Raw genomic sequence first — 15974 nt, 5'->3', positions numbered from 1 at the left:
GACATGGTAGCGACGAGATGTACGAGCATTTTTTTCTTAAGAGCTGCATACTGATTTATGAAATTTTTTATAGAAGAAAATTTATTTTCCATTTATTGTGCGTAATTTTATATGAATTTTTAGTTTTTCTTGAGAGCCTTTACAAATAAAAAAAATTTCGGAATATGTACATACATATGTACATACATACGCAGCCATATAACTTGATTTCAAGAGAAACGAATTTTCATTTGGCACGTTCAGAAGGCGAAACAGCTCAGTAACTGGTGCGATTGCACCTTCTGAACGCGTTGTTGCGTACTTCTGATCAACTGAATAGTTGCGTGTTAGATGATCGTAATATTTTTCTGATCATTTGAGACAACATGTTGGTGTGTACCTTTGAGAGTTGAATTTGACAGCTAATGTATGAAGTCGTTCCGAAGAAGCATAACGATCACTGATTTTTTTTAGCAACGGTTGCGCTCAACTGCTGCGCCTTCTGAACCTACGCATTGATACNGTGTGTACCTTTGAGAGTTGAATTTGACAGCTAATGTATGAAGTCGTTCCGAAGAAGCATAACGATCACTGATTTTTTTTAGCAACGGTTGCGCTCAACTGCTGCGCCTTCTGAACCTACGCATTGATACCTTTTTTTTTGATAACACTGTGCGACAGCTCAAATCGGTATTGAGTAAAACCAAATGCAAGAGATAGTTTTTGAATTTCATTGAGTCTTTTTTAATAAATACTAAAATTAGAGGTGTATGAATGGCGAAATAAAAACTTTATCCGATTTTTTTAAAACGAAACTACATTTTTACATATGTACATATGAAATTGAAATTTTCACATCAATTTGCGCTATCTTCAAACCCATGGTTTCAATTGTACGCATATCGTCAGGGGTTTCCCCACAACTTGGTTTTGCTGCAGTGAAGCGACAGAGCAAGTGACGAGAAAAAATATATGCGGACACTTATATATGTTTCTATGCACATACGTATCTATGCACATATGTATCTATGCACATACATACATATGAACCTAGGTATGTATATCAGCATTTTAGTTGAAAGTACGTTTTGCTCGTCGCTCTCTTCATCGCTCCACTACATTCCTGTCCTTAGTTTTATTCAGATACCACAAATGTATGTTTTCTTCGAAAATACTTACATAAGTACTACCAGTAGAGTACTCTATTGTCAAATACCTTTTACTCGCAGTAGTTGCGGGAGGCAAAGTAAATACTCTAACCGTCTTGCTATTGATCGATAGTTTACGTACGCTTGCAGAAACTGGTTTATGCTTACTCACACTTGACCCGAACGATGAGAGCAAAGGAGGGAAATTATTTGCGCGGCGATCGAATGTCTTGTTAGGCTGTTTAAATCGAATTGCGCAGGAGTTTAATACATATTAACGCGCTTCAGCAGCCTTTGCTTCTGATAAGCGCTCGATTCCGTGGGAGTCGCAGTACGTATACCGTGCTTCCGTGATAAATGATGCTTCAGAATCTTGGTCCAAAAATGCAATACATTTCAGTGATTGCCCTTCGAAAGTATCATTTGTGATCATAGCAGTAGGTAACACAACTTAAAATTCACTAGTCGTTCGAATAACTTGTTCTATATCACCTTCTTTCTTACGCAAGCCATAAACGGTGCGACCATGGATTCAACTCGATTCGTAGTCAAGTTGGACGTTTTGCCCATAAACTTTACAATTATGAGTGCAATCTCAATTGTACAATAGTCTCGGCATCCACTTATAAACTTCAACAAAAACACGTATTTCGGCTGAATTATCCATTTTTTGTTATTTATTGAACACAGTGCTAAGTGGTTACCACGAGCATAAACACAAATAGAATGACGTTGCACAACATACCCATTAACGTTGCGATTAGTTGAACAACTTGCCATAACATCAAAATTGTTTGATCTTTCATACAACCAAGACACAACTTCTTTCAACTGGTCCACAAACGTTGCAATCTCGAGCACAACATCCTCAAGTTGAGCCAACCGTCGCACAGTGCTCCCCTTCCATATGAAATGTGGGCAAAAATAGAATTCTGGACGGATTTAAATGAAAATTGGCTTCTTAATAAAATTGAAGACGCTAAATTCAAAAATGCAATTTGTTTTTGGATAACTTTCATACTTATACTGTAAATAAATGCAGTTTGAAGTTGAAAATTTGGATTCTTGTGGCATTTACATAGGTATGTACAAGGGTTGTTGCGAATATTCGCATTCGCAACCGCGCAGCTTCGAATATTGAAGGGACAGAAAGTAACAGTTATTTTCTTTACGAGTTAAACTTGGCCAAATATTTTTTATTCCCAACTAAAAGTCCTTTCTGGACAATAAACAAACCGCTTATCCAAATTAAACAATTTTGGTATCAAATGAAAGAGGACTCAAATAGCTTTAAAACTGAAATGTCTAAACAAGCAAAGTCACCTATTGAAAAATATTTTAATAAAAAATGATAATTAATTACCATAGAACAAACCTTGGGTCAGGTATATGAACTTCTTTAGTATTAAATGATATAAAAAAAAATATATATAAATAGAGGTGGTAACCTTCGTTCGTTATTTCTGCTTAAAAGCTATTTCAGTCCTCTTTCACATGATACCAAATTTGTTTAATTGTGATAAGCTGTTTGTTTATTATCCAGAAAAAACTTTCGGAATAAAAAATATTAGGCCAAGTTTAACTGGTAAACAAATAACTGGTATTTTCGGTCCCTGGAATATTATGCAATTGCAATGATAAAACGTATATCTGGCCAGTCACAGAAGAAAGGATCAAAAATGAATTACAAAAACTAAAATCGAAAAACACTGTTGACGCTACTGGTTCTCCACATTCAGAAACAACCAAACGAATGAGAATGAAGAATTCTTTGGAAAACAACGGTGTTTAATCAACGATCTTGCCGTGATACTAGATTGTGAAGATGAAAGTCATGAGGATACATACGACATTTACAGACCGATGCAATTCCCAAAAAAGAATTATTGCACCGCAATAAAAAAAAAAATAAATATAACTGAATGTCCTCTCGACTGGTGCAGCGTCAATAGAAAAGAATTTACAATTTTGTCAAGTTTCAAGTTTTTCAAGTTTTTCGTAGTATTTAGTAGTTATTTAGTTTGATTTGCGAACCTTTAAAATNCCAAAAAAGAATTATTGCACCGCAATAAAAAAAAAATAAATATAACTGAATGTCCTCTCGACTGGTGCAGCGTCAATAGAAAAGAATTTACAATTTTGTCAAGTTTCAAGTTTTTCAAGTTTTTCGTAGTATTTAGTAGTTATTTAGTTTGATTTGCGAACCTTTAAAATTTTTTTATTGAATACAATGTTCCAATTTTTAAATTCAAGTACTAAAAAAAAATATTATTAAAAATTACTAACCTTTCCGTTTTTTATTTAACTAAATCACCTAAATTATTTCTTAACAAGTAAAGAAGTCTATGTTCGGGCGGAGCCGAACATTAAATACCCGGTGCAAGTATTCAATATAGGTTTTTCACCTTTCCGAAAACTACCGCTACATGGTAAGCAGTGATAGTTTTACGTCTATTTCATACATCTTCGGTAGAACGTTCAGTTAGACATAATGAGATAAACTTATATATATATATATGTGGGCGGCATCACGCCCATTGTCCAAAATTCCATAATAATGTTAATTCTTTTCAAGGGATTGTTGTTAGTATCAATTTTAGGTAAAATTAGCGTTATAAAATCTTAGTCAGATTTCAATAACTTTCAACATTTTGCCTTTATGGGGCAACCACTATAATCATACGAGTTTGGTGCACATTGATCGAACGATTACCGAGATACACATATGTGGTTTTAAATAGGCGGGGTTACGCCCATTTTCCAACATTTTATTATAAGCGTACTTTTTGCTAAAGTATTATTGCAAACATCAATTTTGAATAAATTAGTTTCAGTATTGATTACTGATTTATCGAAGCTTTCGCATTACTCTAAATTACCGTTATGTGGAATGTGGGCGTTGTTATTATCCGATTTTTTAAATTTTCAGCCGTTTGGTATGTTTTGTGAAGGCCAAATACTGTGCCAAGTTTGGGAGAAATTGGTGGAGCGCTTCCCAAGATATACACATGTAATCATAAGTGAGCGTGCCTACGGCCATTTTCCAAAAATTTATAATATTCTTTTATTCGTTTAAAAACTATTGTACATATCAATTTTGAGTGAGTGAGCTTAAGTAGTTACTAAAATATCGCAGTTTTCGTCTTTCTGAAAACTACCGTTATATGGGAGGTAGGCGTGGTTATCGTCCAATTTTGCCCATTTTCAACGCCATCCGTCCTACGCTCAAAATAAGTACACATACCAAGTTTCGTTAAGATATCTCAATTTGTACTCGAGTTATCGTGTGCACATACGGTTACTTTTTCCATTTTGATGATTTATGTATACATTTGTCTATATCTATCTCGATTCGTTTTGCCTGTTACAAACAGCCGTTATGTGAACAAAGTTATACAAGTTATACAAGTGCGCTCGGGTATAAAAATACTTGACATCCGCATCCGCATTCGCATCCGCGGATGTCTAAAATTCCACATTCACAACATTCCTGGTATGTACATATAGTTCGTTCTATTTTCAAAAGTGAGGGGTCAAATGACAGGGCTTGGCCTGTAGATGTGCAATAAAGTTTTATTTTTTTTGAAACGGGTTGCCACCTGTTAAAAATTGTATTAAAATTATTTAATAAGTTAAATGAACTAGATATTACAATATGGGTATCAATTAAAACGGCTTTGAAAATGATTTACCTTTAAACGACGCGTAGAAGGGTGGCCACATAAAATAAACCTCTATTGTCTACAGGTCAAGCTTTTTAAACTGCCACTTCAATTTTGAAAACAGAACGAATCGTGTAGATCTGATGACACTGACAAAAATGAGAAAGGATTTTATGCATTAGCAAAAAACGCATTACTTCAAAAAGTGCAAAAAATGAGAAAGTTTTTATTTCTTCTTTCGAAAGCTAAAAATCCGTAGTATTTAATAAAATAATAAAAAAATACATATTTTTACATATATTTTTTATTCATTCCACTAAAATTTTGATTAAAAAAATCGTTTTTCTGGACTACCAAAAAAATGTTTAATGCTGTAGCTATCTTCTATCTATATGGAAATAAAAAACGTCAAACCAACATTTTGTTTGAAAAAATGTATTTTTGGCATTTGTGAAGAGCTTACGCATGGCTATGATCTTATTAATATTCTTAGTATGAAATTTGCATGGCATAGAATTTTTCGAATTTCGCATTTTCCGATTTTTGCCCACTTAGGCTTGCCGCCAAGTTTCTGAATCGAATTTACACAAATAAATAAATAATAGGGCTCTTCGTCGAAAGTGATAAAGGGATAAATTGCTTAAATTTATCAGTTTATCTGCATTCTTTCATGAACGCACCTTGGTAAATAATTGCACAATATTGTTTATTATTTAACTTATCTGGCTAGTTACGTTTCATTCTTACCTCGTCCCTGGAGCTAATTTACTTTTTATGTTTTCGTTTGTCCGGGTTGAATTTTGCTGAAATTTATTCGTTTATCCACCACAATCATCGGATAAAGGAATAAACTTTGGTTAAATAGATTCCAATACAAAGTTTGACAGTTCATTTATCAAAAAAATAAATTTATCATTTTATCAAGTTTATCAGCAGTTTATGACTTTTCATGAATACCCCTAATGTAATGGGAAACAAGTATGCGATCATTATCGTATAAAATCGTTAACGATTTCCTGGCACCAGGATAATTGTCGCCGAGCAGGGTTACATTCTGAAGGTCTTGCGATGCTTCTTATAATAAGGCTTTTTCGGTTACTTGTTGGTCTTTAGACATACGCATTAACTTCGGATGGTTATCGCGAAACCCGATACGAAAGAATTACAAGCTTTCTAGCCGGCTCTGAAAATAAATACGACTCCGTCTTGCCCGATGCAGCATCCTTCATGAAATTACGAAATCCCCTTTAAACCGATGATACCAGTGATAATTGTTTAGCTACGTAGTGTGCAGACTCCCTACCAGTGTCTGACCAGTTTTGCCGCGAATCATTTTTAGTGGTAGCCAAATTCCTTTAAAAAAAGGGCTAAAAAGGAGCTAAAAAAAGTCATTGTGGCTAAAAATGGTAGCTGAAATTTTTTACTTACATATACATATATAAGTATGCACACAAACATTTTCAATAAGTAATGGTATAGAAAAACAATGAACTCTGGAAAAAAAGCTAATATTTTATCCAACCAAAAACTTTTTGTAAATATACGACACCAGCTTGCTGGCCCCATCAATTGCTTGTACCACTAGGCTCGAAGCAAATAACTTACCAGTATGCTGGTACAATATTTATTTCTTTACAAATGAGGTCGAGGAAAGATCGAATGATTAGTGCCGAAATTTCATTTTTTTTTTATTCAAAACTGCAATATCGTGAACTTGATATTCCACAAACACGGCTTTGACTCATATGGGGCCAGAAAAATGCCTTTTACTTAGAAAATTGAGCTAATTTCACCACTCACGACACCAGCATGCTGGTACAATCATAAAATATAAACAAAAATAGTTTTTGAAGTCGCACCGCCAGCTGGTACAATCACAGCACAAGAACATACACGCAGTGTTGCCGTTTTATCCCTTTGGTGGCTAGATTTAGCTACCACATTCTTTTTTTGGCCACATAAATTTAAAATTGCCCTTAGCCCTTTTTTAGCCCTTTGGAGAATTTATTCANGCTGGTACAATCACAGCACAAGAACATACACGCAGTGTTGCCGTTTTATCCCTTTGGTGGCTAGATTTAGCTACCACATTCTTTTTTTGGCCACATAAATTTAAAATTGCCCCTAGCCCTTTTTAGCCCTTTGTATATGCTTAATTTGATCTATTTTTTTTTTGCATATATGTAAGAGATGAATTTTTAAACTAAGAAAGACTGATATAGTATATGTATTGTATATTTCTTACGTTTTTATACATACATACTGTATAAGTGTTAGGGCTGTTTCTTAACTTATCTATTCACGATTTAACTATAGTTTAAAATAGATAAGTTTACCGCCCTTAGGGGCAGTTTTTCAGGGCCAGTTTAAACTCAGATTAAGTAAACTGGGTTTAAATTGAACAGCTGGCCGACACTTGAATGGCTGGTCTTAGTTTAAATCAGCCAGATCGGGCGTTTAAACTTAGTTTGAACCACGGCCGTGCACTGAAAAACTGGCTCCTAATATGCTTCATTCGTTAAATGGCCCATCAAGTCGATTGACCGTGTATGTTCTTGTGGTGTGATTGTACCAGCTGCTGGTGCGACTTCAAAAACTATTTGAAAATTTTATGATTGTAACAGCGTGGTGGTGTCGTGAGTGGTGAAATTAGCTAAGTTTTCTAAGTACAAAATATTTTAAGTTCACGATATTGCAGTTGTGAATTAAAAAAAAAACAATGTTTAACAAAATGGTAGAAAAATTATGAAATTTCGGCTCAAATCATTTCGATCTTTTCTCGACCTTATTTGTAAAGAAATATATATTGTACCAGCATGCTGGTAAGTTATACGCTTCGAGCTTGATGGTACAATTACTTGATCGATCCAGCAAGCTGGTGTCGTATATTTCCCCTTTTATACGAAAAGGTTTCTGGTGTGTATATATGATTATGTAAGTAAACAATTTTAGCTACCATTTTTAGCCACAACGACTTTGTTTTTAGCTCTTTTTTAGCCCTTTTTTAACTAAAAATGCTTCGCGGCAACACTGCATACACGGTCAATCGACCTGATGGGCCATTTAACAAATTAAGCATATTAAGGGCCGTAAACTTATCTATTTTAAACTATAGTTAAATCGTTAATAGATAAGTTAACAGCCCTAACACTTTTACAGTATGTATAAAAACGTAAGGAACATACAATACATATATGTATATACATCTGTATATTAGTCTTGTTTAGTTTAAAAATACATCTCTTACATAAATGAAAAACAAATGAGATAAAATTAAGCATATACAACTTTTTCATGCCATGTATGAATAAATTCTCCAGAGGGCTAAAAAGGGCTAGGGGCAATTTTAAATTTATGTGGCCAAAAAAAGGATGTGGTAGCTAAATTTAGCCACCCAAGGGCTAGAACGACAACACTGTGTCTGCCCCCGACATTTTTCCACCAGAGTACAAGGCATATCAAAGCACTTACCTTGACAATTCTGTTTCTGCACTAAACGATCCGTCAAAATCCTCGGAACCGATAATTGTCGAGTACTAAATCACAGCGCACTGTCCTCACAGGAGGCACCATATGTTGGATCTTTAGGGAGGTTCTTTAAGCAATATGGGCTGCAACACAGCGATGGAAGAAAACTTCAACACAATTGCTTGCTTCCCGAAAATTTTCCCTTTATTACTTATTCAGTGCAATTTATGTAGTTTTACACGTCGTTTTTATATACATCTAAAAAACTTGCCTACCAACCGACCTAACTGTCCAGTCCGATACCATTCCAATATGTGTGTATGAAACGAATGCAAAAAGTGGGACTACATTAAATACTAGTACAGGACCACACTTCCGTAACCAACACTAGTAACCAAAATGGTCCAAAAATATGGAGATAAAATGGTTACATTAACATTTCGACGTCATTGGAACTCACCACCTCTGGTCCACCGCCGCAAAACATAGGACCACCTGCAGAACCACCACTGAACTTCATAGGATTTTGTAAAAATCGAATATTCCTTAATTAATGAGTGTACTTTTCAAATTTAAATACTAAAATTCATTATTTTAAATGCAATTTCTTAAAATTCGTTTTACTAATATTAACATTTGGCAAGAGGTGGTGTTCAAAACATATATCGTCGTTTAAAGTACAAAACCGCGTATCGTCATTCTGCAAAACCGCGTAACTGACATTTGCTGTTTTTGTACTTTAAACGACGATATGATTTTTTTACGTTTGACGTGGTCCAGGTCAGCTTAACGAGTTACTAGTATGCAACTTGATCCTTTTGCACATACTTTAAAACTATGTCCCAGTAGATCACCTGGTCCTCAAATTTTTTCATGGATGTCTATACATAAATAGGTATACGAAAACAAAAGGAAAAAAAACAATGTAAGAGCATCCAAACCAATGATGCCCCATTTTGCTTGATAGATGCGAGAATAGAGAAATTTAATTAAAACTTAAAGGTAAATTACAACATAATATAGTTTATCGAAGATCAATCAAAACCTAATTTAAAAATTAGCTTTTTATTTTCTGAGCAAAAAAAAAACAAAAAAAAATTACGACTATTTTCCGAGCAAAAAATAAAATAAAAAAATAACGATCCTTTTCCAAGCAATAAATAAAACAATGAATAAAACTCAGAAAAAATTATGTAAAAGTAATTTTTTAATAAAAGTTTTAACCGTTACGGTCCCTGGTTATGACTATACCAAGTGCTTTAACACTTAAAATTTAAGACTTATCGAAAAGTGAAGTTAATCGAATTGGCTAGTGAAGCAAGTCCTTACACCGCAATTTCATATGCTTTGACTAAGGTTGTTTCTATACCAAAACTAAGGAGTTTGGGATTTAAAAGAAACTTTTTATACCCGAGCGCACTTGTGGACAAGCGTATTATAACTTCGTTCACATAACGGTTGTGTGTAACAGGCAAAACGAATCGAGATAGATATAGACAAATGTATACATAAATGATCAGAATGAAAAGAGAAATCGATTAAGCGGTGACTGTCTGTCCGTCCGTCCGTCCGTCCGTCCGTATGTGCACACGATAACTCGAGTAAAAATCGAGATATCTTAACGAAACTTGGTACATGGACTTCTTTTGGGCGTAGGACGGATGGCATTGAAAATGGGCGAAATCGGACAATAACCGCGCCTACCTCCCATATAACGGTAATTTTCAGAAATACGAAAACTGCGATATTTTAGTAACTGCTAAAGGTAATTCACTCAAAATTGATATTTACAATGAGTTTTAGACGAAAAATAAGAATATTAAAACATTTTGGCAAATGGGCGTAGCCACGCCCACTTATGGTTACATGTGTATATCTTGGTAACAGCTGCACCAATTTCTTCCAAACTTGGCACAGTTATTGGTCCTAGTATAGCATACCAAATGGCCGAACATTTTTGAAATCGGACAATAACCACGCCCACATCTCATATAACGGTAATTTAGAGAAATACGAAATATTCGATAAATCAGTAAATATTAAAGCTAATTTATTCAAAATTGATGGTTACAACAATTCTTAACAAAGAAATATGTTTGTGATAAAATTTTGGAAAATGGGCGTGGCACCACCCACTTATGATCACATATGTGTAACTCGGTACGGTTATTGTGCTTGCCACATAAAAGCAAACCGTGGAAAATTGTTAAAATCGGCCTAAAATTACGGCCGCTTTTCATATAACGGTAAATTTCAGAAATGCTTGAAATTTCAATATTTCGAAATTTATGGACGCTAATTTACTTAAAATTTATACACCGCGGCTTATCATATACAAACAAAGTAATTAACAATTGCCTTTTATTGTTTTAAGTAATAAAAGAACTTTTTTTAGGAGTTTATAAACATTTAAGTTAAATTTCCAAAAAATTCCGAAGAATCCAGAATCCAACTCGGAAATGCGAAAAATCCCGAAACATTCGAAAGAGTTTCGAAACATTCCGAATAAAGTTCCGAACGTTTTCGGGAAAATCCGGAAGGTGTCGAAAATGTTTGCGATTTTTTGTTTCAAAAATAGCATGTTAAATTTGCATTTTATCTTTTTATTTACTTTTTAAGAGCAAACCGCAAAAGAAATCGACTTGGTCAAATTGATAAAAGTTAATACAAGACTTTTTTGCTTTTTATCACTATTTTAAGATTGAAATGTATCGTTAAACCAGAAATATACCGAAATACTCGTAAAAGTCCAGAATTAAATACAAAAATTCTCGGAAAGTTCTGTAAACTCAAGAGTTCTACAAAAATCCTGAACTGCCTGAGAGAAGTCCCGAACACCAAAAAAAATTCTAAAAATGTAGAAGCTTTGAGAAAAGATTCAAAATAACGCGAAAAATCTCTATACTGAGAAAAGAGTTTAGTTACGTCAACTATGTAAATATGTTTTGTTATAGTTACCAAATCATGTGTTAAGACAAATATATATATACATAGCTGACTTTTTTCAGTAAATTCATTTCATCTTTCTATCTATGCCTGTTTTTATCACGACCCCTGAATAGTTTTATATAATATTTTTGTTTTCTAATTTTTTTGTAATTTGTAATGGAATTCTTAGGCTCAAATTTGAAAAAATACTGATGGCCACTGTCAAAAAAAAACCCAGAGACCTTCTGCATTTAATCAAGAAACCATAGAAACATGAGTTTTTAGTCATTTTTCCATATTTTTTATATGTAATTCCACGTAACGTACCAGTACATATTTACTCCTGTTAATAGTTCCATATCTACAGTTCAATTAATTAAAAGCATATATACTTATGTACAGATGAGATCAACTAATTTCAAAATTATATTGTTTGCAAATTATGTTATTTATTTATTTTTGATTATTTTCATTTAAAATATAATTCAATCTATAACAGGAACCACATTAATAAAAGTTTATAAGCTTGCACAAATTGCAATAAAATTAATCAAACTTCAAAAAATTATCTTCAAAATTTCAAAATTTTTAATTAGAATATTTAAAAAACTTTCGGGTATGCAGTTTTGTAGCCCATTCAATTTTGGACGCATAAAGTGCAAGTTTGAAGTTGTTAAAAGTTACCGTTGATTTTTTTTAATTTTTGTGTGGAGGGTGTTGCAGAATCAACGGTAATTGGCATTTTTTTGACAATTTTTTTAAGTTTGATTAATTGTTCGCAATTTGTGCAAGCTTTGAAACTTCTATTAGTGTGGTTTCTGTTATAGATTGAATTATATTTTAAATGAAAATTATTAAAAATATACAAATAAACACAATTTGCAAACAATATCATCTGAATTTCGATGCTACTTAGTTGATCGCATCTGTATGTATTTCAAGGAATATATCATATGCATTACAAACATATAACCTACTAACTACATCCATTATTGAAAATTTTCCAATAAAGTAAAATTTTTCGAATGCCTTGTTTATGTTCGCTTGTTCTTGCTATGCTCTTATGACCACAAGCATACATATGTACATACATATACAAATATCTACACACCCACACACGCAAGTACTATATAAACAAGAATTTTTTGATCCATAATTCATGCTTAGCTTTGAAAAAATCATAATTTGAAAAAATAATAATTTAAACTTCATACCTAAGTGCTATTCTAATTTTAAATTCTGCTTTCATTTCAATTTATCGAAATCAATAATTCCATTGTGATCGTCGGGGTGCATTTCATATAGAAATGGTTGTGCCACATCCGAGGACCTCTTCTGGAAACTAGATGCCTTACAGTCATTCATCCGTGATCTTCATTGGCCGGATGCGGAGTTTCGTCAGCATTTGGAGCAACGCCTGAAAATGATGTCTGCCGAAATGATCGAACAATGCATACAGCGTACAGATTCGTCGTTTCAATCGTGGCTGAAGAAAAACGTGGCCTTCATTTCAACCGATTATATAATACCTTCAGAGATGTGCGCAATGGTTAATGTGATATTAGATGCTAAAAATCAAAGCTTTAAATTAACTACAATAGATGGTATTGATTTGGTAAGTACATACCCGCAACTGTAGCGCCAAAAGAACATAACACTGTCAAACAGCCATTTAAGGTCCTATGCTTGTTTGATTTGTAAAACCCTAAAAGGATATTGCAACTAATCACAGTTTTTCTTCTAGAGAAAGTTAAAGTTTTCAGTTTTTGGTCATACGTAAAAAATATTACAAAGAGGAAGAGCAAATGATTACTAAGCGTGCATATTATTCTTTGGGTACCAAAACAACTTGCAATTATTCCATAGAGAATTCACTTCCAGTCCCTATTCTCCTCTATTTACCTTGGGAGCATTTTGCTACTATCACCTGAAAAATAGACAGAGGCGATTACATGCGCTTACATTCTATTTTTGACTAGGCACCTTAGGCCATATGGCCAGAATGTCTTCTTGTACCAATTCAGAAATATGAATTAATGTTGTGTTGTTTCTTAACAGAATAGCCGATCTAAGCTTAAAGCTTAAACAGACGGCAGCGTTGATCCGGATCAACTCGAGAATTAACTGTAGTTGATCCGGATTAAGTCCCAGTTAATCCCGATCAACGCAGCCCTCTGTTTAAGCTTTAAGCCTGCTTTATGTGGTGTCATCGACTATCTTAACATCACATTCATTGAAGTCGCATTTAGCCTGATTAACATCAACATCCAAGAGCTTTTTGTTAAACCGCATGGCCGAAACGTTCGGGGCTTTTCCATTCGTTGAGATGAGTTCATCCGTGAAAGTTTCAGTAAATTACTGCAGGGGAAACTTGAAGTTACTTTTTAGCAAGAGAAGCTCCCTCGACCGCCAAAATCTACCTCAGAAGCAACGTTACCGAATTGACGATTTCGTCGTCATTTTGGAGTTTTTTTAATTTAATGACGTTTTGACGATTTTTCCCCCGTAATGACGATTTTTTACTTTAGTTTTTCCACTAAATTACATATGTATGTATGTAAAAAATTTTTTACAGGAAAACGTAATCCAAAATACAACAATGCATTTATCTTGTTTTGTTCTACAACCGTGCTTTTAGTTATATTAAATTGGTTCTAAAATTATAACCAAGTCGTTAATTTGAACTGCTGACACTGATTTTAAAGAGATAGAAAAGTAGGAGCGGGAATTTGTTCAGTCAAAATTATCTAATAAGTTAATAAATGCTAATGTTACACTAAAAGGTTGTTCGCACCAGGCGATTTTGCTTTCAACTCACGCAGGGTTGCACGAAAAATAAATTGAATAACTAAAAATATCAAACTATAAAAAAATATAAAAATATTCACCATAAAAAGGCGTTTGCTTTGTTCAACTTTGCATTCTAATTTTGGTTGAACGGCCTTTCAACTAATCGCTTTCAACAAAGTTGGTCACCAGACAACATTTAGACATTCAAATTTTTTTCCGTACAACGCTGCGTGAGTTGAACGCAAAATCACCCCATGCGAACACCCTTTAAGGGTCTTCACATCCATTTTAATAGTTTTGGTAAATTGCTGGTTGACACTCGGTAATTTTATCAACTGTGAACGTCCTTTTCAGTTTTCTTTTGTTAGTCTGGTAAACTGTGTTTATCAACAGCGGATTTGTGGTTTTTTTTCCTAAAAAAAAATTAAATGTAGCAGAAAATTTATAACTTTCAAAATAAAAATTTTAATTTTTAAATTTGTGAGCACACCTATGTTTTATATATAATTTTATTCGTAATCTCTTAATAAATCGATTAATATAAGTGTAATTCATTTTCATCAAGTGCTTCAAAAGCTAGACGAGGAATAAACATGAAATAGAAAACAAAAGAATAAGCTGGGTTCAAATTACGCTGTTCAAGTTGTAAACTTTGAGCAAAGATTTTGAAAGTTGAACTCACTTAATTGGCACGTTCTAACTTCAACGGCATGCCCCGTTTTACCAGATTGGCTCCGGTTTTCGAGATAATGGTACTTGAAAATTTGATTAAATTTTAACTATTTTATAAATAACTCCCTCAGTTTTGAAGTTATTTTACTAAAATTTTGCACATAACAGTTTTTTTATTATTTCCTTAATTATTCCTTAAAATTATCGAAATAGGTTCACATTAACATATAGCTCCAATACAACTGATTACTCAGATATGTGTTTTTGCCCTATAACTCTAACTTCATATCTGAATAATAAATTGTATGCCCGCTATATGTTAAGTTGAACATATACTAAATTTTAACCTGTTTAATTGGAGGAGTTATAACACAAAACAACGTCTCTGATCAATCAGTTGTATGGGAGCTAGATGTTTTAGTGAACCGATTTCGATGATTTTATGGAATAGTTAAGGTAATATTAAAAAACGGTTATGTACAAAATTTTAGTAAAATATCTTCAAAACCCAAGGACTTTTTTTATAAAATAGTTAAAATTTAAGCAAAGTTTCAAGTACCGCTATCTCGAAAAGTGGAGCCAATAGGGTAAAACTGAGGACGCCATTGAATTTAGAAGGCTCCAATTAAGTAAGAGCAACTATCAGAACATTTGTCGAAAAAAAGTTGCTTTGATACCACTCTCGAAATATTTTGACTAAAAGAAGAAGCATAATTAAAATTGGTAAATCAGGGCTTATACACACTTCTAGAGACAAATTTTTTGAAGCATTTTACAGGTGTATGTAATTTTATCAGAACTAGCAGTTATAGAAAGATTTAGATCGTTTCGACGTATTTTCCAAATGTGCCTTCAATTAAGGTGTTTTTGAAACAAAAATTACGCTCAAGATAGCAGAATATTTTATCTTTAAAAGTTAGTTTATTCTGAAAGCACACCTCTTGCAAAGGTATCAAATTATTCGTAATTGTTTGTAGAATACAATACATACTTAGAAAGTTCCTAAAATTAAATGCTTCAAAACCTATGCCCAATAAACCGAAAATTTTGAAAATTGTGAAATGTCGAGCTACAGACTTTGTGGGTTACTTGCCATTTCGTTATTTTTGAATGCACACTTTTCTTACCTACTACATATGAAGTGTACACATAAGTGCTAAATGCTCATTAAATTTCAAATCAGAATATGGTGTGCTTCAAAAGTTGTGACATAATTAATTGTGCCCCTCTTAAAAATAACATAAAAAATTCACTTGTTTTCATTATGTTTTTTAATTTGAACACCTATATTACAAAAGTTATGCAGCAAATTGATCCAAATTTTTTT

At 33.3% G+C, this 15974-nt stretch overlaps 1 protein-coding gene across 14 annotated transcripts in view; it reads left to right on the top strand.

Moving 5' to 3' along the window:
* Positions 1-15974, top strand: part of Cadps (calcium-dependent secretion activator 1) — a 390371-nt gene that overhangs the window by 316420 nt on the left and 57977 nt on the right. For all 14 annotated transcript variants that reach the window (XM_017612228.1, XM_017612170.1, XM_017612176.1 and 11 more), the window contains one exon: positions 12491-12800. In XM_017612228.1, the coding sequence (XP_017467717.1) occupies positions 12491-12800 (310 nt within the window). The remainder of the gene's footprint in view (positions 1-12490; positions 12801-15974) is intronic.

The sequence above is a fragment of the Rhagoletis zephyria genome, unplaced genomic scaffold, assembly GCF_001687245.7.
Source record: "Rhagoletis zephyria isolate East Lansing unplaced genomic scaffold, Rhagoletis_zephyria_1.1 Rzeph_scaffold_00014, whole genome shotgun sequence".
Classification (NCBI taxonomy): Eukaryota; Metazoa; Arthropoda; class Insecta; order Diptera; family Tephritidae; genus Rhagoletis; species Rhagoletis zephyria.
This window is presented reverse-complemented; position numbering and strand designations above follow the sequence as displayed.